General features: G+C 41.2%; 1 protein-coding gene and 1 long non-coding RNA gene across 4 annotated transcripts in view; one reads left to right on the top strand and one right to left on the bottom strand.

Annotated features, from left to right (window-relative positions):
* Window positions 1-25,324, top strand: part of LYPD1 (LY6/PLAUR domain containing 1) — a 38,329-nt gene that overhangs the window by 4,197 nt on the left and 8,808 nt on the right. Inside the window, exon 3 of one of the 3 annotated variants that reach the window (XM_045034788.1) lies at window positions 1,285-2,884. The exons of the other annotated variants lie outside the window; for them this stretch is intronic. Coding sequence (XP_044890723.1) covers window positions 1,285-1,304 — 20 coding nt within the window. The 3' untranslated portion in view covers window positions 1,305-2,884. Of the gene's footprint in view, window positions 1-1,284; window positions 2,885-25,324 lie in introns of those variants that run through there. 3 annotated transcript variants of the gene reach the window in all.
* On the bottom strand, window positions 2,807-8,909 carry LOC109502651. Its single transcript, XR_002744765.2, has 3 exons — window positions 7,281-8,909; window positions 6,242-6,362; window positions 2,807-3,572 (listed from the first exon to the last, which is right to left on the bottom strand). It is a non-coding gene; the product is annotated as an uncharacterized LOC109502651 (long non-coding RNA).

Below are 25,324 nucleotides of genomic sequence, written 5' to 3'. Positions count from 1 at the left end.
TTGTTTTTGTTTTTGTTTTTGTTTTTTGCCAAATATTTGCAGCTTTCTTTCAAATGGTAATTTAGAGCCAGAAAAAAATAAACTGTGGACACATTAGGAACTTCCTCTGGATCCTCTGGGCCAATGCTTACCTGGGTATCATGTTTTATGAGCTGGGATATGGTTGAGACAAGGAAAGAAAAAGATACAACCCAAACTATAGCCAGAAGAGATGTCCTTTTTCAGAGAGATGTTTCTTTCTCTCTAGAAGTATATGTAAGATAAATACCACACACTCCATTTTCATAGTGGTGTTCTTCATCTTGCTTTATTCTGTCCTCTAAACAACATTATAAAAAAAAAAGGCAGAGGGGGCATTATAATGCCTGTCTTACCTAGGGGAACCTTTAGCACAGAGAGTCTCCAGGGCTGAAATTGCTATTAGTTGGATCAAGTGGATACCTTCTCTCCAAACTAGGTTTCTCCAGCCATAGACCATAGGCCAAAGGGTACACAGAGAGTGAAATAATAAAGCAATACCAGTTGAGAAGTCTAGAAAACAGACACAGTTTGGACTCCAAAGAAAAGCCTGTTATAAGGGGGAAGGACACACATTCTAAGCCTGAATTCAGTAAAGTTAGCCAAATGCATGCTCCTGTGTCAAAAGAGCAATGTTTGGGGATCTGCTCCTTCCAAGGTACTTGGATTTTTGTCTCCATGTACTTGTTAGACCAATGAATAGACATGACACTTAACCCTCCTGATGCTGACAGGGATGGAGAGCCAACCTAAGACTTGGATTGTTAGGTCACCACGTGGAATGCAAGCATCACAGTCCTGGGAACATGGGCTACATGGGAACATGGGAACACAGCAGCTACTTGCCTGGGTCTTACACAGAGTGTCTCATGAAATCCAGTAGTCCTCTTTTGCAGTCCTGGTTTCCCTAACCCCTAACGCACCAGTGATTAATTCTGCAGTTTCAGTCTTTCCACTCTGGAGAAAGAAGGTCATACCTGTTACGTAATAGTATTAGGTACTGAAGTTAGATTTATTATTATTTTCATTGGATCAATAACCTGTTCTGAAAATCTTAGTGCATGAAAACTGAAAAGGCCCATTGACTCAGAATTCAGGGTGCACGTCAGATTTTTCCTGGAAGTTTTGTTGAAATCCATATGTCTCCCGTCACTCGTGAAGCGGCCAGTTCAGTTAGTCTGTGATATACCCAGCTGTGGGTCTTTGATAAGCTCCCCAAGTGACTGTGGAATCCCCTAAGTCTGAAAAAACCTGTTTGTGTTGTAGAGGAGGGAAACAACAGCTAGAAAAGTTCCGCTTCTGGTCTATGTCCACCAGCAGACTTTCTCCAAGATGCACCTGCTTTCCTGAGCCAGCACCTTCTAGCAAAATATAACACCAGGTTTGCCTGAGAAGATAATGCAAGCAAAGTGCTAAATATTTAAATGGTTTTCATGTCCACCATATTCACCTTACGGGCTTTGTGAACTGGTTGACTGGACAGGCCATGAAATTGATATTAAATGAATATGAGAACCAACCAGTAGGATTTTTAAAGTTTGAGTGCTGTATGGATTGGCATTTTTTCACAGGTCGAGGAAAAGCACAGTTTTAACAGACGAAGAGATTTTAATGAACCAAGCAAGTTTGACATTAAGCAGTGATGAAAGGCATTCTCTTTCCAAAAAATACCAGCGATGCAATATGCCTAGGTCTTTAGTTAGTCCTTTCTGGATTAAGTCTGCAAACTCAGCTTTTATGAATTTGGAGGCAGGTACATTTAATTTTCAATTGGGAAGTACATTTAAAATTAACCTTTACCTATTCCCCAGAGTGGCATTCCTATTAGGTGCAGAGATTTTCCACTGCTTTTTGTCCCCTTGGTCATTTCTGGAGTTATAAGGCACCAGGCTGTGGGGAAGGAGAGCCTTCATTCATTGTCCTTACTAATTGATATTTAAATGTTTGCATAACGAATGACTTGTTCTAGCAAGCTCTGCTCTTAATGAGTTAGCTTCTACTTACCAGCACCCTTGATAATGACATTTCTTTTGCTCTTGCTTATCACTGCGTTCCGAAAAATATTTCAAATATTGATTCTCATTTCAAAATAGAAGCTCCCCCCATATGAATTTTTAAACCAGGATATAAAGAATGTGAATTTGCATTTGTTTGACAGTGCAATCTTGTAATTAGAGTTTTTCCTCTTGACTAGATACAGTGAAAGGGGCATAATTTAATTTTTATAGACTAGCCAATTTCTGCCCTAAGTAAAATATAGCTCTGTCAGTGAGCAAAATGTTACAGGTTCTCCTAAACCTTATTTAAAAGTTAAATGCAGTATATTGAGAGAAAGTTCATGGTCTGAATCAGTAACCTAATCGATCTCTTCACCCATCTTTTGCAACATGCATTAATCTATTTGTCTGTTTTGCAATACAAGAGTTACTGATTTATATGCCATGTTGCATCTACGTTATGGCTGTATAAGTAATGGCTGTTTTCCTTTTGGATTAGTTAGTCACTCATTAAGTTGGGCAGGGATGGTTGCATGCCTTGGATAGATTAATTTTATGCCTTATTTTCTTACGAGCTAAATAAGGGATAGCAAGTGAAGACCTGATGTCCCTAAAACAAGGAGTCACCCACTATAGTTTCCAATGTAGAAATGGAAAGCTAACTGTGGCCTTTGTGTTCTTATATCTATGCACTCCTTATTTCACCACAATTAAAAAAAAAAAATAGGCTCTAGTTTGTCCTTGGGGTAGACTTGTCAGGAAGAAGTCTGCTAATCAATATTATATCATAATTCCTTTGCATATGGATTCATTTATTTAAGGTGCACATATGCATGTTTGTGCACCCAGATGCACACACAATGGCATATCCATGAATGTGTGTATATTTTTACAGTTTTGCCTGTATTCATTTGCATACACCTATATAATTCTTATCAGAAAAATAAAAAGTCATCCTTCTCTGCAGACATTCAGATCATAAATTACTTAATCTGTATTACACTTTATGCACGAAGACATTTTCTAACTTTTTTCCCAGAACGATTTTGTTAAGAGCATCAGTAGTATCTGTTAATCTTCCAGTGCCCTCTTGTCTGCCCCATATCATTTCTTCTCCTCCGTCGTCTTCACTGTCCTCTCCTGCATCCCACCTGTAGTGGTTACTTTGTCACCCTCAAATCCATTTTGAATCAATCACCTGTGCTATGGACTATGCTCTGAGAATGAAGTGAAAAACAGAAGTCAAAAACAAATTGCCCTATTTTAACTTTGCTAAGGAGAGTCCAACAGGTTGCAACACTTTAAGAAAGATTCAGATGCCAAGAAGGATCTCCTCAAACATTAACACAGCCATGCTGAAAAGGTTTCCATGTCCAACTTGATCGGGTTATGAATGACACAGGAAAAGATTCTGTGCAGTGCATGTCAATATCACTACCTCCTTTCTGGCAGGCCACTGAAAGAACCTTTTTCTTCGGGGCGAGACATTCTGCTGGTCACTTTGGTCACTTAGCTCTCAAGAAGCATCCATCTTTTTCAGGTGGCAGGCATAGCTGGCTGTTAAGGAAGTATTTGGAAAGTAAATATCAAGTGTCATTAGTCCCTTGGACTCTCCAGTAAGTGAAGCATTTGTTTATGTTAACTTTCCAGCTGAACAAGCAGCCAATGCGGACCTCCCAACTCCAGAGCTAAAATGTTTGAAGATTGATCCAGCTCTCCCATAACACTAATTCCTCCCACTACAATTTCATGAAAGCTTCCATCATTGATGGTTTTCCTAATGAATTTAAACAGAGAGGCTTCAAAGCTGGGTTTTTTTCCCAAGTGAAAAATGAAACGGAGTATGAAAACAAAACACACCGTTTCCTTTGAACTTGGGAAAGGAAATCTGCTTCCCTTGTATATTCCTGAAACAGAAAGATCTAAATCTACAGCCTGCTTCCTCTATCTCCCTCTTCCCCTTCCCCCCCTGCTTTCTTCTTCTTGCCTGTCTCCTGAGTCTTTTTCTCTCCTCTTCCTCCTCTGTCCCTCTCTCCCTCCCTTCCTTCCTTTTTTCTTTCAAATTTCTAAAATGATTGAATGTCTTAGGTTCTAAGTCCCAAACATGGCATAGTATTATCACACTATTTACGGATTCAATACCCAGCCCCTGGGGTTTTTACTAGTTGGGTGGGAAGGCCACTTAGCTCCTTTGGAAGAGAAAACACCCATGTTCCAGGCTCCCCAAGAAGATGTAACTTAATGTCCCAGGGGCTGAGCTTCCTCCCCTGTAAAATATAGGAACAGGCCAGCTGTTTTCTTGTGAGATACAAGACACTGAGGATTGCTGTCATTATAACCATCTTTAGAAATCGATCCTGAAAGTAGAAACCTGACAGAGTTGCTTCATCTCCTATCTCTACCTGTCTCTGAAGATGACCCAGAGGTCTTAGCCTAGGTTACTTGGCATATTATTTCTTCCTTTTGCAGACTGAGAGCGCCCTTGAATGTAACCTTTGATCCCTTACAATAAGATCCTTGTAATTAGCCTGAAGGTTCACAGTGAGATAACATCCTAACTAATAGCGGGTGAATCTGAGATGCAGAGAGGTTGAGCAATTTGCTCAGGGCCACACATCCAGTGGGACTAAAACTCAAGTCCTTTGCCTTCCTTAGGATTTTTGCAATCATCATAATGCTATTTTGGGGCATTCTTTAATAACAATTTTGGTGCTATAATTTAGGTTCCATAAAATTCACCCTTTTAAAGTGGTTTTTAGTATAGTCACAGAATTGTAAATATAATCTAATTCCAGATATTTCATTCCAGAACATTTTCATCACCCCCAAAAAGAAACCCTGTACCCATTAGCAGTCACTAATCTGGGAACCGCTAATCTACTTTCTGTCTCTATGGATTTGCCTCTACTGGACATTTCATATAAATGGAATGATGCAGTATGTGGCCTTTTGTGCCTGGTTTCTTTTGCTTATGGTAATACTTTTTAAATTCATCCATTTCGCCTCTCAGTTTGAGATCTCTTTCCTTCTACTTATACAAAGAACTGAAGAGAAAGCTCAGGTTGGGAAAATGCCTAAATTATGGAGGGGATAAGATGGGGTGGTTTGTGAACTTGAAACTGCATGAGATGATTAGCCAATTTACTGAGCTGGACTAAAAACCTGTGCCAAGAGCAAATCATTCCAGTGAACTGTAGGGCAAAGGAGTTCATGTTCATCAAGCACCTATGTGCCAAGTGCTGGGCTTTCCACCCATTGTCTATCAAAGAGTCAATCTGCTTCTCCATGAGGGGATCTTGAATTGGCTTGTGTTAACACAAGAATTCTGAGGCACTTGGATGCACTATTCCTAATGCCTGAAGCTCTTTGATCAGGATCCCAGCTGCCCATCCCTGATCAGCATCACTGATAGGCCAGGGTTTTCAGGAATCACGCACTTTGTAGGCTAGAAGAGATCTTAAATTTATAATTTTACACATGAAAAGAAAGGAGTTTTTTTTTTTTTTTTTTTTTTCCTGAGGCCTTAAACATCTTGAGCAGTCCATTTCTCTTTCTTCCCTTGAGAAGGCTTGAGGGTAGAGCGGGTTGAGACGTATTCTGGGAAGGCATTTTTATTAAGGCAATGGGATTCTGGCATGATTAGGTCATCCACAATGAATACTCAGGGAACTTGTGCAAGTCTGGCTTTTTTCTCCCAAACCAAATCATTGATTATAGCTTTTATGTAGGCAGTACCATTTACTCCATTTTCCTCCTCTGTTATTCCCTCCTTAAAAACTAGGCTGGATTCTGGGGCGCCTGGGTGGTGCAGTCGGTTAAGCGTCCGACTTCAGCCAGGTCACGATCTCGCAGTCCGTGGGTTCGAGCCCCGCGTCGGGCTCTGGGCTGATGGCTCAGAGCCTGGAGCCTGTTTCCGATTCTGTGTCTCCCTCTCTCTCTGCCCCTCCCCCATTCATGCTCTGTCTCTCTCTGTCCCAAAAATAAATTTAAAAAGTTGAAAAAAAAAATTAAAAAAAAAAAAAAAACTAGGCTGGATTCTTCCTTGCCTTACTTTTTCATTGTGGTAGAAGTGATTGTATTTTGGGGAGAGGAGACTTTCCGGTAGTGGATAATACGTTTCCTTCCCTGGGCATTCTATAAAAGGTCTTGTCTATAACTTAGGAGTTTCACCCAAATCTGTGATGAATCAGCCTACAAATAAAAAGAATTATGACATATGTCATTACTTCTTTCTGTCCATGGTGACCTTCGGGTTGTGGCTCCATTGTGATTCAGGAGCTGTTTTCATGGGCCAGAGCTTCGGGGCATGTTCTCTTATTAATACGTTGCTTCCAATCTTCTGATTGCCTGCAACAGTACAAAGCAAAGCAGGAGATGAACTGAATTAAGTGCTTTTTAGATAAGGTGAAACCATAGAGAGCTGCTAATAAATTGCTTTTTTAAAGGAATGCATTTAAATAGAAAAAAGCAGTGATGGTTCAGGATGTCGATTTCGAGCTTTATGACTTCGCAAACCACGAAGAGGGATCCAGATGCACAAGTGATGAAGTGTTGTATTATTTTAAGGAAGTTGTGATACTTGGTCCAGTGCATTTCATTTCTCACTGGACATGGACAATAGCTTTTTATGTTTTTCTATTTCTTGGGCTTGTTGGCGGGAGCAGAGGAATGACTGGAGACAGTGCCAGAGGCGGGTGGCGCCAGGCGTGCGGCACTCGGCCGCTGTACCCGTGCATGCTGTGCTCGGCATGAATACGAATGTGCATAGCAGTTTACAATGCCCTCCGCTGAGGCTTCTTCAAAGAGCGTCTGCGGAAGCAGGTATATTAAGTGACGCTGGGCCGTGTGTTTTATGCACTGTTTTATTGCTTATGCAAAATCTACCAAACCACTTGGGTCTCCTGTAACTTCAGAGAATCTGTTCGGAAATAACAAGAGGCTGGGCAGGTTGGCTAGTTTTCCACCCAGTGAAGACATCCAAACTAGGAGTGCAAAGAGATCTGGGCTTCAAAGCCAATCCCGATTCTTAGGAGAATTTCCCTGCCTTCAGAGGGAGAGGCAGCTGGTGGGAGGAGCTGCCCCTACTGAGGGAAGAGCTAGCTAACTTTGTTTGAAAGGTCAAACAACTTTCTACTCCGCCTGGCACTGGCTGTTGGGAGGCGGAAGCAGGCATTTTACCTAAGAGTGGGTTAAGATCTAGAGAGACTAAACCAACCCCTGTTAAAACTGGTCTATGTGGAAAAGCCAGCCAGGGCCCCTGCTTACCTGAGCCCTTCGACAAGCATCTTAGACTTGACCTTCCTGGCGTAGGTGGAGACAGGATGTTCTGACAATTTTATCTTTGTTCCGCATTCTCCAGCCAGCAGTGTGCCTGGCAACAGAGCCTTTCAGTGTTTTTAGAGTACTTTTCCTAATCCAATTGAACCTCAGTTTCATGCACTAGAGCCCATTCATGGTTTTCATTTCTGGATACAGGGCTCCTGAAAGGATGCTGTGCTCATCCTCTCTCTCCCTCGCATACTCCCCACCGCCCCCCTCCTTCTGTCTCTCTTACACCCACACACCTAGACTCTCTCACTCATATGAAGGCACACAATATATACCTGCTGAATGAGTGTACTTGAAGAAATCAAGTTTCAAGGAAAAACAGATAGATTGATTGGTATTTACAAAATAATAGAGCAGAAATGAGGGAGTTTAAATCTCTAGCATAAGAAGAAAAATACAACAAAGTTAAGCTTAATATACCATTTGCTTTTCAGTTAAACCAGAAAAAGCCAACCGATGCCTGTTAGTCACGGTTATCATTTAAGGAACAACTCCGAAGTATAATAAACCCAGTTTTTCTAGTTTGTCAGCTCACTTTTGAGGCCAATCTGGCTGTGCTCTGCATAGGAGTGTTTTCTGGAAAGAAACACGTATACCTCCCTCCTAAACATCCAGCTAGTTTGGTAATCAAGCCAGGTAGGGACAGGACACCACTTAGCCAATCTGGTCAGCTGGCGGTTTACGTTATTAGGAACTCTGTTGCACAGTGGAGATCCACCTTGGTTGTGAACTTCCTAAGGGAGAAAGTAACCCACCCCACACATAGTCATATACTAGTTCTCCCCTGGCAGACCTCTGCTCCCGCCCATAGATCCCTCCCGTACACCAATGCAAATTTGAAATACAAATGGGTATGCTCCTCAAGAGAGAAACCATCCAGACTTTGAGCTGGGGGACATACTTCTAAACCCGTGAGTGTGGACAGACTAAACCATAGAGGGAAACACGGGATGTGAAAAAAAGACCATGTTTTTGCTCTCCTGTCTGCCTTATACTTACACTGTGTTTCACTGAACTCTAAGAGCCAACTAATTGTTTGTGTTCTTGCTCTGTTTATTAACTATCATTAATATCATTGTCCTGAGCCCCGGGTGCCATTCTCAAGGAAGCGGCTGCAATGGCTCCCAGGCATCAGAAAGCACAGTGTTGTATGTAAGGGATGAATCATGGGGATCTACCCCCAAAACTAAGAGCACACTGTATGTTAGCCAAGTTGACAGTAAATTATATTTGAATAAATAAAGCACTGTGCTTTCCCCTCTTTAGTCTATGGGGCACAGTTTCAAAAGAATAAACCAGCCATTGCTGCAGGCAGATTTCTCTTACCTGCATCCCAGACGTCACTTTCTGGATTGCTGAAGAATGCTTTTGGTGTCAAGTAACAGGGACTTAAGCCATAAAGACATTTATTGTTTACTTAACCAGTAGTCTGGATGTAGGTGGTCCTGGAGTTGTTCCCATAGCTCAGTGATGCCGTCAAAGACACGGTTCTCTTCATTTGCCCTCTCACTTCCTAAGCGTCTTGGCTTTTTGCTGTCAGGCTTGTTACCTCTTGGTCACAAGGTGACTTCTCTGTTCAAATTAAAGAGAAAGAATAGCATCGGGAGCTTTTATCTTCAGCTTTACTCTCCCCAAGTTCCCCAAGAGAATTCTGCTTACTTTTTATTGGTCAGAACATGGTCTCGTGGTCATTATTGCTATAAGGAAGATGGTAGAGGGTGGCTATTGGGTGGCCAGCTATAGTGTCTGCCAAATCACCTTTTGAGAAATCCATGCACAAAATCAGAAAAATCAGGCACAATGCCTCCAGGATCCTCTAGAGAAAGAACAGGGATAATTCCCTTTCCTGAACATCACCTTCTCTTTTGCCTAAAGTGAACACTGAAATGCATTGTCATCCTAAATGATTATCACATTTTGGAAAGGGAAAGAAACACACACACTAGCAAGTGATGTCCTGAAGTTTAATTCAAGATGTCTGCGATGTTCCAGAATATTTGGATTTACTGAATGCCGAGATATAAGATTGTAACTACATTTTAGTGCAAGGATATTTTTCTTTTTTCTTAGCAAGCACAAGTAGGAGAGAAGGGCAGAGAGAGAGAGAGAGAGAGAGAGAGAGAGAGAGAGAGAGAGAGAATCTTAAGCTCTTATGCAGGTTCCATGCTCAGTGAGTAGCCTGAAGTGGAGTTCAATCCCATGACCCTGGGATCATGACCTGAGACAAAATCAAGAGTTGGATACTCAACTGACTGAGCCACCCAGGTGCCCCAAACAAGGATATTTTCTATAGAAGAGAATGCCATGTTCTGGCAATAGGTGAAAGGGAAGTTAGGGTTAAAGAATAAGGTGTTCTTGGCCCACCCCATTTGGACCCATCATGCCACCAGCAACCCTGTTTTTCCTACCTTTGAGTGAATTTTTGTGCAAGAATCTGATGATTAAAGTTTGAGCCCTTAGAATTTCAGAACAATAATCAGAGGGACTTCAAGGTTAAAAATTCAAGAGCCCAGTTTCATAAATTATTGAAGGGCGCTGTTAATACTGAGATAATAAGTCATAAATATCTATTCCCCCAAGCCTCCATGGCAAACAGGGAAACAAAGACACCAGCTGAGGAAAAGCAAGTGACTGTACAGAACCTTCCTGGTTCAGGAAGTTACAAATGAGCAGAGAAGTCCAACCCTAAAGTGAAGCTAAAGTAAAACTAACAATTGGCCTCATACATTATGGGTTGGTTACTTGCTTGTTATAATTAAGTTGGCATCAAGTGGTTAACAGCCTTGAAAATTAAACTCAACCAAAAAAACTTTTGAAAAGGGTAATCAAAGGTTTCTGAATAATGAAGTTAACACATCCCTGTTATAAGGAAAAAGAATGTTCCTGTGGCATCTTGTTTCATGTCTATTTTCTGGTGTTGGTGGTGCTTGTTTTAACAGACATGTTTATTTTTACCCTCGGGGTCACTGCAGCTCCTTAACATTACTGTCAATTTCTGGTCCTAGCAGTATGGTTAACATGGACTTGCCATCAGTTTGGAGGTGCAATGTGGAACTTGGCACTTCCCTTGTTTTTGAATTTTGAGTTTTTTTGGGGTTTTTTGAGGGTTTTTTGTTTTTGGGGTTTTTTGTTTTTGTTTTTGTTTTTTTGCCTTTTAAAATGGGTTGTTCGTATTCTTATTTGGTTCTGTGGCCATCTGTAGCTCAAATGGAGGGGCTTCTTTGGCTTTTAAAATATTCACATCCATGGCAAAGGAAAAGTAATTAAGAGCCAGAACACAAAACTGTCCAGAGAAGAACTCCCTTCTGGGTTTTCTCCCTTCTTTATGCCTGATAAATGGTGTCCATCATGGCAGTAACAAGGCACAAATATAGATAAGCCTCTTCTTCCTGAGATGTTCCCATTAGAATGCAGACACTGTCAAAACTCCTCACATGGTGTTCTTTAAGAGAAAAAAAAAATACTTGGGAACAGATCGAAGATCTTTTTTCTCACAGTTTCTTTCAAAGCTCAGTGAAAATGCATATAGTTCATTCCAATTACCCGTTTCCAAGCATTTTTCTTTGAGGAGCTCTTCCTAGTTCTGCATAGAATATTTATTGTGATGTAATCATAACTCTGGTGCAGTAAGTGTTGGTTATTCTTTGGGTAGAGGAAGATTAGTCTCACTCCCAGACGGGCATTCACACAAGTAGCAGTTTACCATAGAAGTTGACTTTAAAACTAAATTGTACAACGTGGGGTGAAAGTAATGGACTTTTAAAGGCTCTGTTGAGAAATTTCCATCTTTATACCAGCAAAGAAGGCAGACACAAAGGAAACTGTTGGAAAAGATAAATGCACTGTGGTCCATAAAAAGGAAGGAACACATGCTTTATGCCTGTATTTAATTGACTGTTGGGGCAGAGACTAAAGTGAGAAAACCAGGAAAATAGCTCATTTTTAAAACCTCTTTAGAGCCAGTGTGTCCTAACAGGACTGTAGTCCCATACTCTATGGGATGGGTCAAATTCCCACGTACATCTGTGTGTGTTGGGGGGGGGTGGGGGGGAGGGGGGGAGTGAGTTGGGGGTATGATGGTCTTGATCCTCTTTTTGCCCCAGTGCAGCTCAACTCACCCAGCAAAAAACAATGTTAAGTCATTACTGTTTATGATTTTCAAAGTCCAGAGTCTATTTGGAATAGAAGATTAGTTGGAAAATGCTTCCCAACTTCAGAGAGAATCATGGCTACAGACTTAGGTCCTAGGATACCACGTAGACTGGGGCACATGGAACCTGGCAGGGTCTAGAGAGTGCCCACTGGTTATCAGCCTTTCTTCTTACCCAGGTTCTGAGCATACTGAGAAATAAAACAGGGAACAGGGAAGACGAGGGCAAAAATATCACCATAGTAACTGAGAAAGACTAAGTTGAAGGGAATAGCTTTGGGGTGAATGTCAAATGGGCTTCCAAATGAGCTGGTCTACCCAGTCCGTAAAGGCAAAAGAGGGGAAGTTTCTTGTCCTGAGGAGCATGGCAGAACACCTATTTGCTATAAGCCATTCACTCCCAAGAAGGAAAAGAAAGCAGATGAACAATGTGTGTCTGCTTTATTCTTCCCAAATTAACCAATCAGGTCACTCCTTTGAGGATGAGGGACTAGAGGTTGAGAGAGGCCCAGAGTACCCTTAGTTCCCTTTGTGTGGAAAGAAACAGATGGGCAAAAAAACATTCCCCCAGTAATCTTCCTTGAAGTCCACCCTTCCCCCGATCCCAAAAAATAGTCACTTCAGGATTCTCCAAGAACTTTGAGGCAAGAGTGGAGTAGTTAAGTGGCACAGATGTTTGGGGCTGCATGGGTCACGTGTTGGTCATCAGCATGGGCAGTGACTGGGGATGTTTCACTGTAGCTTGTGTTTGGGTCGTACATAGAAAAGTGATACAGACTTGACCCTCACTCATAGTCATGTCTTTTATTTTAAAAATTTTATTTGAAATAATATGCCACAGAAAAGCTGCGAAATAGTACAGACTTTATATTTACTCTTCACCTAGTTTCCGCTAATGTTGATTAACTTGCATACCTACAGTATAATGACCAAAACCAAGAAATTAACATTGGTCCAACACTATTAACCCATGGTTTGTTTTTGGATTTCACCAGTTTTCCTTTTTCTGTTCCAGGATCCTATCTGGGATCACACATTGCATTTCATTGTCATGCCTCCTTGGTGTCGGCTAGTCTCCCAACAATTCCTCATTCTTTCTTTGTCTTTTGTGATGCTGGCACTTTTGAAGAGGACCCGTCAGCTTTTTGTATACTGTCCCTCAATTTGGGTTGGTCTGATGTTTTCTGATGGTTAGATTGTGGAAGACTACTTGGAAGTGATGTGCTATCATTTTTCAGTGCATTATATCAAGAGGTGCATGATGTCAGCATGTCTTATGACTAGTGATGTTAACTTTGATCGCTTAATTAAGATGGTGTCTGCTGGGCTTCCCCACAAATGACTGTTTTTCTCTTTGTAATTAATAGATAACTTGAAGGAAATTCTTTGAAACTATATGGATATCTTGTTTCTCCTCAAACTTTGCTCACTAATATCAGCACCTGTTGGTATATCTCTCCCTTACTGTGGAAGTTATTCCTGTGGTGTTCTAAAATTTCTATTCTTCTGCAAAATTTCTTCTGACTTTATTATTTGGAATCTTTCTGTAATATATAGCTGTCCCTGCTCCTCCAAATGTTTATTTAATCATTTATTTATTTGTATAAAGGTGAACTGGTGGATATTTACTTCATGCTGTGGGTTCTAATCCAGTACTGTTGTTAATTTTGTTGCTCAGATTGCCCTAGCTATCCCCTGGGAGACTGATTTCTGTGTCCTTTCAGCATGCCCCATCTTTTTTTGAAGACTTATTTTTTGGCACCACAAGATAAGATACTCCAGACTCATCTTAATTTTCCCTCTCTCAGCCTTGTTTATCACTTCTCCATGGTAGTTGTGTATTTTAAATGAAAAACAAGGGGTGCCTGGGTGTCTCAGTCAGTTGAGCATCCAACTCTTGATATGGGCTCAGGTCATGATCCCAGGGTCGTGGGATCAAGCCCTACACTGGACTCTGTGGTAAGCGTGGAGCCTGCTTAAGATTCTCTCCTTCTCTCTCTACCCCTTCCACCTGCTCACATGCGCGCTCTCTCTCTCTCTAAAATAAAAATAAATTTTAAAAAACCACCTCAAGTCAAGGACGTTGACTTTTTTAAAAAAATTGTTAATGTTTTACATATTTTTGAGAGACAGAGCATGAGCAGCGGAGAGGCAGAGAGAGAGGGAGACGCAGAATCCAAAGTAGGCTCCAGGCTCTGAGCTGTCAGCACAGAGTCCCACATGGGGCTAGAACTCATGAACCACGAGACCATGACCTGAGCCAAAGCTGAAGTTAGACACTTAACTGACTGAGCCACCCAGGTACCCTGGAAGTTGACTTTTCTTAGGTACGTATTATGGACTGACACAGTCATAGGTGCTTTGCAGTCATTGTCACCTTAATCATCACATGTTAGTCTGTTGGGTCGGTACACCTTTCTCCCTTTTCAAAAGTGCAAACAGGCTTAGAGAAGTTTAGTGTGTTATCTCAGTGGTAAGTCTAGTCTAAGCCTGTTGGACTTCAGAGTCAATGTTTTTTCCACCGTGCAAAGAATTATTCAGAAGCAAAATGAAACATGAACATTTTACTTATTCACTTCAGCTTGCCCCACCTTGGTCTGTAAATGAGAAGATTAAGATTTCTTCAAGACCCAGAACTTAATGGAAGAAATTAATGGTAGACCCTGATCTTGCACTTAGGCTAATATTTCTTTACATCTAACACTGTAATTCTTCTAAGGTGATTTTTATTGGTAAAAAATTAAGTTTAACAATTTCTAACAATTTCAGTTTATTATTGAAACTTCCTTTCCTTGCTTTATGAGGACATACAATTTCCCACTGGGTTTGCCAGCACCGATGAGTTGCCACTCATCTTCGAGCTTAAGTGATCATTTTGGATAGGTCAAGAAATAATACATTACAAAAAAAAAAAAAAAAAAACCTGAACAGGAGCCCCTTGTACTACCAAATGCCTTCCTAGTAAGTAGTGCTGCTTCTTGAACTCCCAGGTTATCTCTTTGGCAATATAAGTTCATTTGAAAATGGTGTTTTCTGAAAGAAACATCATTATTTTTTTCTTTCAATATATGATGATTTTAAGAAGACTTAGAAAATCATTAAATTCCTGAAAGTACATCTAGAAAAGTATAATTAAACTCATAGGGGAAACAGGTTACCGCATCAATATTTATAATGTGCTTTAAGAGGCACTCTTGGCTTCTTCAAAGCAGAAAATATGGGAGAACAATGGAGCACAGGCAGTATTTTGGATCTACCATGGCTTAAACAAGGACATCACATGAACTAACGAGGCTTCTTACACAAATAAGCTGGTTTCTGGTTGTCTCGCAGCCACTGTAGAAAAAAAACCCAGGACCTTGTGACAGAGCATGTCAGAAAATGTTGACTGCTAGGGACAGTTGCACAGATACACTGTGGAAAGTGGGGTCTGCCCAGGGTGGGGTCTGCTCCATTTTGGCTTACATACAACAGAACCACAAGACCTCTAAATGTGAGTTTTAATCAATCTGCATCCTGCCACACTGGAAACAGTGTTCTTGTAGTGGTTCTAACTGTGCCCTTTTTTCCCCCTCATTTTTGCCTTCAAGCTGTGCCTATGTCTTCTGTAAGGATGTTTGTGTATGCTGTGAAGAATGTAGTTTCTACAGAGACAGTTCAATTAAAAAACATAGTAAAATATGGATATAAAATTCTCCAAATAGTTTAAAGCCAGCAAAGGCCTTTGGTCGAATCTTGAACCCAGAGATCCTTTCTGACATTCTTCAAAAAGCAAATGTTCCGGGGATGCCTGGGTGGTTCAGTCAGTTAAGTGTCTGACTTCGGCTTAGGTCATGATCTCACAGTTCATGGGTTCAAGATTCACATCAGGCTCTGTGCTGACAGTGTGGAGCCTTCTCAGTATTCTCTCTTTCCCTCTCTCTCTGCTCCTCCCCTGCTTGAGTTCTCTCTCAAATAAATAAACTTAAAAAAAAAAAAAGTAAATGTTCTAAACCGTGGGTTGTATTTCTTATAGAACTAGAGAGGAAAGACCAGGTGAAAGGGATAGGTGTTATTAGGTAAAGGTGATTGGATTTTGATAGAACACAGGTAAGCAAACTCTGACCCTTGGACCAAATCTAGCCCAATACTTGTGTTATGAACTGAACTGTCCTCCCAGCCCCCACCAAATTTATATATTGCAGTCCTGATCCTCAGTGTGGTTGCAGTTGGAGATGGGGCCTTTGAGAATAATTAGGGTTAGATGAGGTCCAAGGGTATGGCTTCCAATGGGATTGACCTCTTTATAGGGAGGGAGAGAGATGCACAGGAAGGTCCCTATTAGGAACAGCTGACTCTAAGCCAGGGAAGCGTTCTTACCAGAAGCTTAATTTTTGCCAGCACCTTGGTCTTAGCCTTCTAGCCTCCAGAACTCCGGCAAAATTTCTGTTGTTTAAGCCACACAACCTGGGATATTTTATTGTGACAGCCCAAGTGGACTACTGTGGCCGATTTCTATAAAGGAAACTTTATTGGAACACAGCCACCCCCATATGTTGTGCATTATCTTTGGCAGCCTCCATGATAAAATATCAGAATCAAGTAGTTGTGATGGAGACTATTTAGCCTCAAAAGCCAAAATGTTTACTATCTAGCCTGTCACAGAAGAAGTGTGCCAACCCCTGGGTAGAAACTTACCATGTACAGTGTTGCTTTTAAACAGAAAAAGCCACCCCAGTGGGACATGAATGGGCCAAAGGGAAGAAAGAAAAACCCCTACTGACAGGTACTCAAACTAGCCCTGGCCTGATCACCTCCAGGAGTGTTTTGGTCTTCTAAGCTGGTCATTTCACACCCAAGCTAAGTGGTTGACAGTGAACATTCCCACCTTCAATCGTTGAAGTCCTTGGAGAGCAGGCAGAGGAGCCTGTCCTCAAATGAGGCTGATAGGACAGACCTATTGTGACAGGGAGTTAGCAATGGACCAAATGTGGTCCAGGAGAAGAGTGGAAAGCAGTGAAGAAAAACTGGCTCGTCTCTCCTACTCCATGGCCGTGGATCATAAGAGTTGTCACAGCCTTCACCGTGCAGGGCAGAGCAGGGGCTGGCCTGTAACGCCGAATGAAATCTTTGCAGGTAGTGAAAGCCTTCTCCCTGGATAAATTGTTTTGTGCATTTAGAGCCTACATGTGCCTGCTCCCTCCCCAAAGTGGCAGTTGGGAAGTTTCGGCCACCTGTGTCTGAATCATACGGGGTTGGTTCTAGGAATCTGTATTTAAAGAATGCCCAGGTAACTCTTCTGCACAATGATGTCTGAGAAACACTGCTTGGGCAGTTTTTACCTGCTGGGGTTCTAGAACTTTTCAGGTCCCATCTGGAGAGCGGGTGCATGTTATAACAGGCCCCTTAGTGAAGTGCACAGGAAAGAACCTCGAGGGAGGAGAGTTTGGGCCAAAGGTATCGCCACACCAATGATTTAGCACATTAAAGATTTTTGCACTGTGGGCCACCAGCCAGGTCAGCCTAGAGACTTCCAGGTCAGAATGCCAGCCTCGGAGCCATGGTGTAACTCTCCCTGATGTTGTGTTCCTAAGCCCTGACCACTTCTGGGCTGATGTCAACCAGAGTTGTCCCAGGTACCTTTTATTCTGTCTGCTCCATCTGTGGTGACCCAGCTGTGTTAGGGGCAGGCAGAAAGAGCTGGACTCAAGCAAAGAGAAAACACCATCTTTCTTCTTCTCCCTGTATAATCAATAATTCAACCCTGTAAAGCCCGCCCGATGCCTGATGGAGCGCCTGCTGCAAAGAAGACGACAGGGGCCATCCAGCATCCACACTAACTTCTAACGCTTCTTTCTTTCGTTCTTTCTCCCTGCTGCCCCGTCTCCTGGTCTGCCTTTGGTTTTCCTTGATCTGAATGCAAACTGGGCATGTTGGCTAAAATGTGACCCAAATATAGTCCAAGAGGAATGGAGACAGAATGGGAAAAGGAGCCAGTGATTTTCAATGATGGAGCAGATCAGTAATTACTGAAGTTGCTATCCCCTCTGAGGGATGTACCGTGGTGTGCATAAATTCAATAAGTAGCCACTTCTGTGAATTAAGGGTTCAAATTAGAAAACACACCATGGAAAGATAATAACAATAAAAATAGCAACAGCAAACGCTTATATAGCACCTACTTTGTGCCAGGAACTTTTTCCAAGTTCCTTAACTTGGAAAGATCGTTTCTAGTGTCTGTAAAACAGGGAGGACACGTGGTGGTACTGAAATGTGTTCATACCATCTATTTGGATGCATTTCCTCCCACTTTACATTTAATTCCAGTGTGTAGAGCACATATGATCTAATCCCTTTTCCCCTGTTTCCATGTTTTATGATTTCAGCCTAACTCTTGCAAGCTTGATTTCCTTCAAAGTCTAATTTCACTAGTCCCAGGAAATAGGTACCATTGCTACAGTGGAATGAATTTCCCTGGAAGTAACCTCAGTATTGTATTTTACCTTTCCTTCATTCCTCTCCATGGCTATCATTATCCTAAATAAGGCAGATTAATACGACTGACTTACTCCAGGAGAACAATTTGTGGTATTTTGAAAGCCAGTATAACCACCCATCTAAATCCAAGAGTTCCCCTCCCAGGAGGCCATCACCCCTCGAAAGACTTAAAGAGGATTAACGTGTTAAGTGCTGGGGCTCTTGTTCAATTTGGTGATAGTGGGTGGTATGTTCCATAAGTACACTTCTGGTCCGCAGATGGGAGCTGTGAGAAATGACTTGGCACAGGCAGGACACGTCCCTGTGTCCCTGCAGGGTGGGATGGCTGGGAGCAGGCCCAAGCTGGGATTAGCCCAGCCGTGGGTGATGGACAGCACTTCATCACCCTGCCGAGCCTGCCAGCTCTGGGTCTGAAAGCCCATTACCAAGGCATTGCCTTTCACGCAGGCCTGTTTCAAGCAAGGCCTGTGGGTTTGTGCTAGCTTTCTGTAACCTCTGTTACCCAGGCCCCACCAGCCCAAGAATAAAATTTGGGGTTGCTACTAGTCAGAAAAGTACCCACTATCATGGGGCCTCTGGGCCCCCTTTAAATGATCCTTTTCCTTCTGTGTTCTCCCCTTTTCCCCTTCATTCCCTTATTCATACATTCAGTATTTTTTGAGCCATTTAGGTATCAAGCACTGCTCTAATTACTGGAGCTACATTCTATTAAAAACGATTTGATAGTAAAAACATGTAGAACGTTAGAAGTGATTAAAAGAAAGTTCATATGGGGAAGGAGCGTCCCTCAGCTATTTGGGGAAGTGTCCAAAAGGTGACTCGCTACTGCTTTTATTTATTTTTTAATGTTTATTTATTTTTGAGAGTATAAGTGGGGGAGAGGCAGAGAGAGAGGGAGACACAGAATCTGAATCAGGCTCCCGGTTCCACGCTGTCAGCACAGAGCCCGATGCGGAGCTCAAACCCACGAACCGTGAGATCATGACCTGAACAGAAGTCAGACGTTTAACCGACTGAGCCACCCAGGTGCCCTCACTGCTGCTTTTAGACACTGCCGTCTCCTGCAGTGGGTGGCTGCTGTGGGCTGTAGGGCATTCACAAACGTGCAGGTGAACCAAACCCATGACCATCTATACCTACCACTTCTTGCCCACGGTGCTGCTGAAGCCACACAGAACCGTGGCCGTATTGATGGCACCTGCCTGAGGTTCTAGGGAAGCCCCAAGGCCATGAGGGCTGTATTGTGGTGCAGTGGTATGGACCCTTGTCTGCCCTCCTGGAGCCATGTGCTGCTGTGTACTTCAAGCTCAGGTCAGTCAAGTGGCTTACTCCATGTATAATTTCCATGTCTATTAATTTGTCATTACTGATACAGTCTACAAACATATTCCCTCTGTACAGCATTAAAATATCACAAATGAAGCACAAGTGCTTCCTGACTGTGGCCCATTTCTAAAAGAATAACCACTTCTCAGTGTATAGCCTTATGGCCCCTTGTCTCTGACATAAACTCACACACATAGCACACACTGCAAGAGCACACATTGTATTACTTTTTTTTACATAAATCGTACATGTATATCATTTGGAAATTCATTTTTCTACTTATTGAAAACCACATCAGTATATGGAGTGATTCAGTCAGTATAATGAGCCAGATAAGTACAGAATTCTGCACATGACCTTCAACTGGTGTTTAACATCCCACAGTATAAGTGCATCCTTTTCCTCCTAAGGGTGTGCACGTGCAAAAGTGTGTTTTGTTTTGAAGGGTAAATGCTGAGAAACGCCACTGTTCGATTTGTACATTTCAAATTAGTGTAGATCCTTCCAAATTGCTGTTCTACTCCTCCAGCAGCCATGAGAGTGCACTTCCTGGTTTCCCTGCAGCCTCTAACTCTATGGGGCCGAGACCCGAGGTCCTGGGGACTGGGTTCAAGGGAAAATGAAAAGACAGACACAAGTGAGTACCTCTGCCCAGTGACCTCGAGACTTAGGTTTGGGGCCAAGTTTTCGTGGCTCTCTTCTTAAGGGTGTGTTTATTCCCAGAAGCCCTCTGGTGGACACAGACAGGAAGGGATTTGTGCCAGACACAAAGAGAAGGCATCTAATAAAATGATTCTTTGGGGCATAATTTATTTCAGGAGGTTAAAAAATATATGTGCTTCATTTGCGTTGTTCTGATTATAAATGATTAAAACTAGCTGTACAGGGTTTTTTTTTCTAACCCTATCCCATGGCCACCCAGTACCCTTCCCCAGAGCAACCAATATTAGTATATGTGCTGCTAAAGTGAGCACCAGAGACAACCACTATTGGCTTTTTCTTGTGTATTCTTCCAGTAATATGAGTATGTATGCAAATTGTATATATGTGTATGTACTATTTGCCATTTGTGCCTATGATAATTTTCAATATTTACTCTGGTGTCATGTTTTATTTTTTCATTTAAAAAAATATCATGGAGCTTATTCCTCCTCCTCTTACAGCCGTGTAGCATTCCATCGTGTGGATGAGCTTCCGGCATTTATCAGGACCCTAGTGATGGATAGTGTGATTGTCCTTTTTTTTTCTTTTTTTGCTGTTGCAAATCCCTCTGATATTAATAACCCCATATATAGTCATTTTGCATGTGTGTGAATTTGTATATGTAACTTAAACTCATAAAACTGGAATTGCTTGGTCAAATTTCATATTGATAGATACCATAATATTGCATTCGTGGAATTTATACCTATTTACTCTCTCAACTGACAGTGTGGAAAAGGGCCTATTTCCCAAGACTCATGGCTATATGGTGATCAACTTCTGATCCTTGCCCGAGTGATAAATAATAATGATACAGTAAAACCTCGTATTGCAAGTAACTTATTCTGCGAGTGTTCTGCAAGACGAGCAAACATTTTTAGCAAATTTTAACTTGATAAATGAGCGATGCCTAGCAATACAAGTGGTACATGATGCCAAATGTCGCATGACCACAACGAGACAATGCGTTTTTTTCTGTCTCTCTAGCACACGTGTGCGCGCTCTCTCTCTCTCTGTGTCTCTTGTGCGTGTGCGCTCTCTCTCTCGCGCGCTCTCTCTCTCTCTCTCTCTATCTCTGTCTCTCTCTGTGTCTCTTGCTGTGGGAATGTGGGTGATTGTTTCCCATTCTCAGATGCTCAGCCTCAGGCCGCGGTGTTTGGCAGAAATCAGTGATTTTTCAGAACGTTGGAAGGTGCCCACCACTGGCACTGGTGTATTTTTTGTCACTTCAAAGCACCTGTGGACAGTCCTTGCTTTTCCATACAAGGGTAAGCTTAGGAATGCTTTGTTTCATTCTAGGTGAAGCTGCCTGCACATATAGTCCCTTTTCTCTGCCCCATTATTGCCAGTAGCATCAAATACAGTGTACTGTAGTCAGCATCCGTGCAAGTGTACACAGTGGCCCCCATGCAGAAAAAGGTTGAAAGGAAAAGCGGTGAGAGGAGATGATTACAGTGGAAGTTAAGAAAGAAATCATCGGGAAGGATGAATGAGGTATGCAAGTGGCCAAAATTGCAAGATTTTATGAGAAGTCGATGTCTGCATCTCCTATACAGAGGAGGAGGAAAAGGTGGAGGAATCCCTTTCCTCAAATGAGATTAGGGAGATGTGGAAAATGTGGAAAACAGTGCAAAATGTTGTAGAAAAGCAACACCCAAATAAGGCTGTAGCAGTGCAAGCAATGAATTTCTTTAATGACAATCCTCAAAAGGAGGCAAAAGCAAGTGTCACTGAATAGGTTCTTTGTTGCACGAAAAGAAAAAGATTCCATTGAGCCAATAGATAGCAGTGATTCCGTTGGTGATAGTGAAAATTGTCGTACACAATAACCCTCCTCTCTTGTCTCCCTCACACCAGCCACAAAGATTTTCAATGATCAGTGCAGGTTAATTTGTTTATTTTTCTGTATATTTTGCATTTTCTTTATTATTTTGTATTCTATTACAGTATTGTAATCATTTTTATATGAATATTTTGGGGTTGTGGAATGCATCATCTGAATTTCCATTATTCTTACGCAGGAATTCGCTTTAATATACAAGTGCTTTGGATTACAAGCATGTTCCCGGAATGAATTATGCTCGCAAACCAAGGTTTTACTGTATCACAATGGAGCTTTAATTTGTGTTTCTTTTTATGGAGTGAGAGTAAATCTCTTTTTATTGTTTCAAAGTTCACTTTATTTTCTTTTCTGTAAACTTTTGATTTGCTTTTCCCATTGTTCTAATGGGTTCTTTTTTATTCCTTACTGATTTCTAGGACTTTTTACATATTAAGTAATTTTGCTCTTTGTGATTTGAGTTGCAATTATTTTCCTAATATTTCACTTTTTAGTGATTTTACTAGACGGAATTATTTTTTAAGCAAGACTTTTATTTTCCCTGTTCTGTATCGATAGCACTCTTTTGGATATAAGCACTCTATTTATAGACTGAAATAAAAAATAATAATGACAAGGAAACAACTTATATACTTTTCAAGAGAAAAATGTAGTGTCTTATGGACTCTCCTAGAACGTGAAATATCACTGAATCATGCTCTTTTTAAAATGATATGTTAAATCAAGTGCCCATAAGAACAAATTTTCCTGCAGTTTACCTCTGGTATCAGTTTATCTCCCGTACCTTTGTTATACATTTATTAATGAAAGAAATTTGTTATTTTACTTCAGGGAATTGCTCACTGATGCTATTTTCTTTTCTTCTTTTTTTTCTTTTTTTTTTTTTTTTAGTAATTTGCTTTTTACTTTTTGTATTTTTTTTTAAGTTTTTATTTAAATGCTAGTTAATTACCATGCAGTGTAAGATTAGTTTCAGGTGTATAATATAGGGATTCAGCACTTTGATAGAACACCAGATGCCCATCACAGCAAGTGCACTTCTTAATCCCCATCACCTGTTTTACTCCTCCCACCCACCCATCTCCGCTCTGGTAACCATCAGTTTGTTCTCTATCATTAAGAGTCTGGTTCTTGGTTTGCTTCCCTTTCTTTTTTTCCTCCCTGTGCTCGGTTGTTTTGTTTCTCAAATTCCATATGAGTGAAATTATATGGTATTTGTCTTTCTCTAACTGACTTATTTGGTTCAGTATAATACTCTTTAGCTCCAAACACATCATTGCAAGTGACAATGGCTAATGGCTATCATGGCTAATGGCTATTAGCTTTATGGCTAATATTCCATCACACACACACACACACACACACACACACACCACAACTTCTTTATTCATTCATCAGTTGATGGATACTTGCACTGTTTCCATAATTTGGCTATTATAGATAATACTGCTATAAACAAAGGGGTACGTGTATCCATTTGAACTACTATTTTTTATACTTAAGGTAAATATCTAGTAGTGCAATTGCTGGATCATAGGGTAGTTCTATTTTTAAACTTTTGAGGAACCTCCATTCTGTTTTCCAGAGTGGCTACACCAGTTTGCTTTCCCACCAATAATGCAAGAGGGTTCCCCTTTCTCCACAGCCTCATCAGCACCTGTTGTTTTTTGTGTTGTTAGTTTTAGCTATTCTGACAGGTGTGAGGTGATGGTAGTTCATTGTAGTTTTGATTTGCATTTCCCTGATGATGGGTGATGTTAAACATCTTTTCATGTGTCTGTTGGCCATCTGGATATCTTCTTTGGAAAAATGTGTATTCATGTCTTCTGCCCATTTCTTAACTGGATTATTTGGCTTGGGGTGTTTTAAGTTCATTATGTATCTTGGATACTAACCCTTTATTAGATAGGTCATTTACAAATATCTTCTCCCATATCGAAGGTTGCTTTTTAGTTTTGTTGATTATTTCCTTTCTGTGCAGAAGCTTTTGATTTTGATGAAGCCCCAATAGTTTATTTTTGCTTTTGTTTCCCTTGGCTCTAGAGACATGTCTAGAAAGAAGTTGCTATGGCCAGAGAAGTTACTGCCTGTGTTGTCCTCTAGGATTTTTATGATTTCAGGCCTCACATTTAGGTCTTTAATCAATTTTGAATTTATTTTTGTGTACCATGTAAGAAAGTGGTCCAGTTGCATTATTTTGCATGTAGCTGTCCAGTTTTCCATGCACCATTTGTTAGATTGTCTCTTTCCCATTGAATATTCTTTCCCGCTTTGTCAAAGATTAATTGATCATATAGTTATGGATTCATTCCTGGGTTTTCTATTCTGTTCCATTGATCTATCTATTTTTTGTGCCAGTACCATACTTATAGCTTGATCACTACAGCTTTGTACTACAACTTGGAAGTCTAGAATTGTAATGTCTCCAGCTTTTCTTTTCTTTTTCAAGGTTGCTTTGGCTATTCAGGGGCCTTTTGTGGTTCCATACCAATTTTAAGATTGCTTGTTCTATCTCTGAATTTTTAAAATTTTTGCACAGTTTAATTCATTAATCTTTTCTTTAATGGTTTCTGAGTGTGCATCATAGAATAGCCTTGTCTACTCTTAAATGACAAATCTCACAGGTCCCAAAGTGGTTTTTAGTACTTTTATGATTTTTTTCAACATTTACATCTTAGAGCCACTTGGAATTTATCCTGATAAGCTGTGAGTGATGGCACTGGTAAATACTTTTAGGCTGTGGTCTGACCCTCCACACTTAGCAACCTACCTATTTCCTTTCAGCCTGATTACTATTCTTTATGCCTACCCCTTGCCTGTGCAGAATTTTTCCCGTGGTTTTCTTAACCACTTCCATCATCACACATCACCCTGACTTCCTCACATCTAAACTCAGGGACATTTACTTAAAGCTCCATAGCTGCCTGTGTGATGTCTAGTCACACACTCCTTGTAGGGAAATTCTCAGCATTCCCCAAGACCACTTCCTGTTTGTCCCCAGCCCTCTTCCCCATCCCATCCTCCCTGCTGTAGAGCCTAGAATGGAACTGGAAGCCTCCTCTTTCTCTGAGACTCTGAGGTTTGTTTTTCTTTTCTTTGCATATTATAAACCAGCACCACTTCTGTCCCAGCCTCACCACGCAGCTCCATCCCCAGGTTCTCAAAGGCAGTTTTAGCCGGACATTTCTACTGCTTTGATTTTAAAAAGATGAGTAAAGTGCCTATTTTCTCAAAGTTCTTTTTAATCTTGAACTTGCCCATTCCTACTAGTATAACACCTCCTACTCCTTCCTCTACCTCTGCCAACAGTTGAGTATTAGAGCATCATTTCTTTGTTCTTCTTGAATAACTCCAAAGCCAGGGTCTTAATACCCCAATGTCAGCTGCTTGCCCATCAGTTACTTTTGATGTCTGTTAGCTCCAAATTTCCTTTCATCTGGTTAGAAATCTCTTTAATCACCTCTGATTTCATCCACAATATCTCTA

This window comes from Felis catus, chromosome C1 (assembly GCF_018350175.1).
Source record: "Felis catus isolate Fca126 chromosome C1, F.catus_Fca126_mat1.0, whole genome shotgun sequence".
Classification (NCBI taxonomy): domain Eukaryota; kingdom Metazoa; phylum Chordata; class Mammalia; order Carnivora; family Felidae; genus Felis; species Felis catus.
The sequence above is the reverse complement of the archived record's forward strand: the minus strand, read 5'-3'. Positions and strand labels throughout refer to the sequence as shown.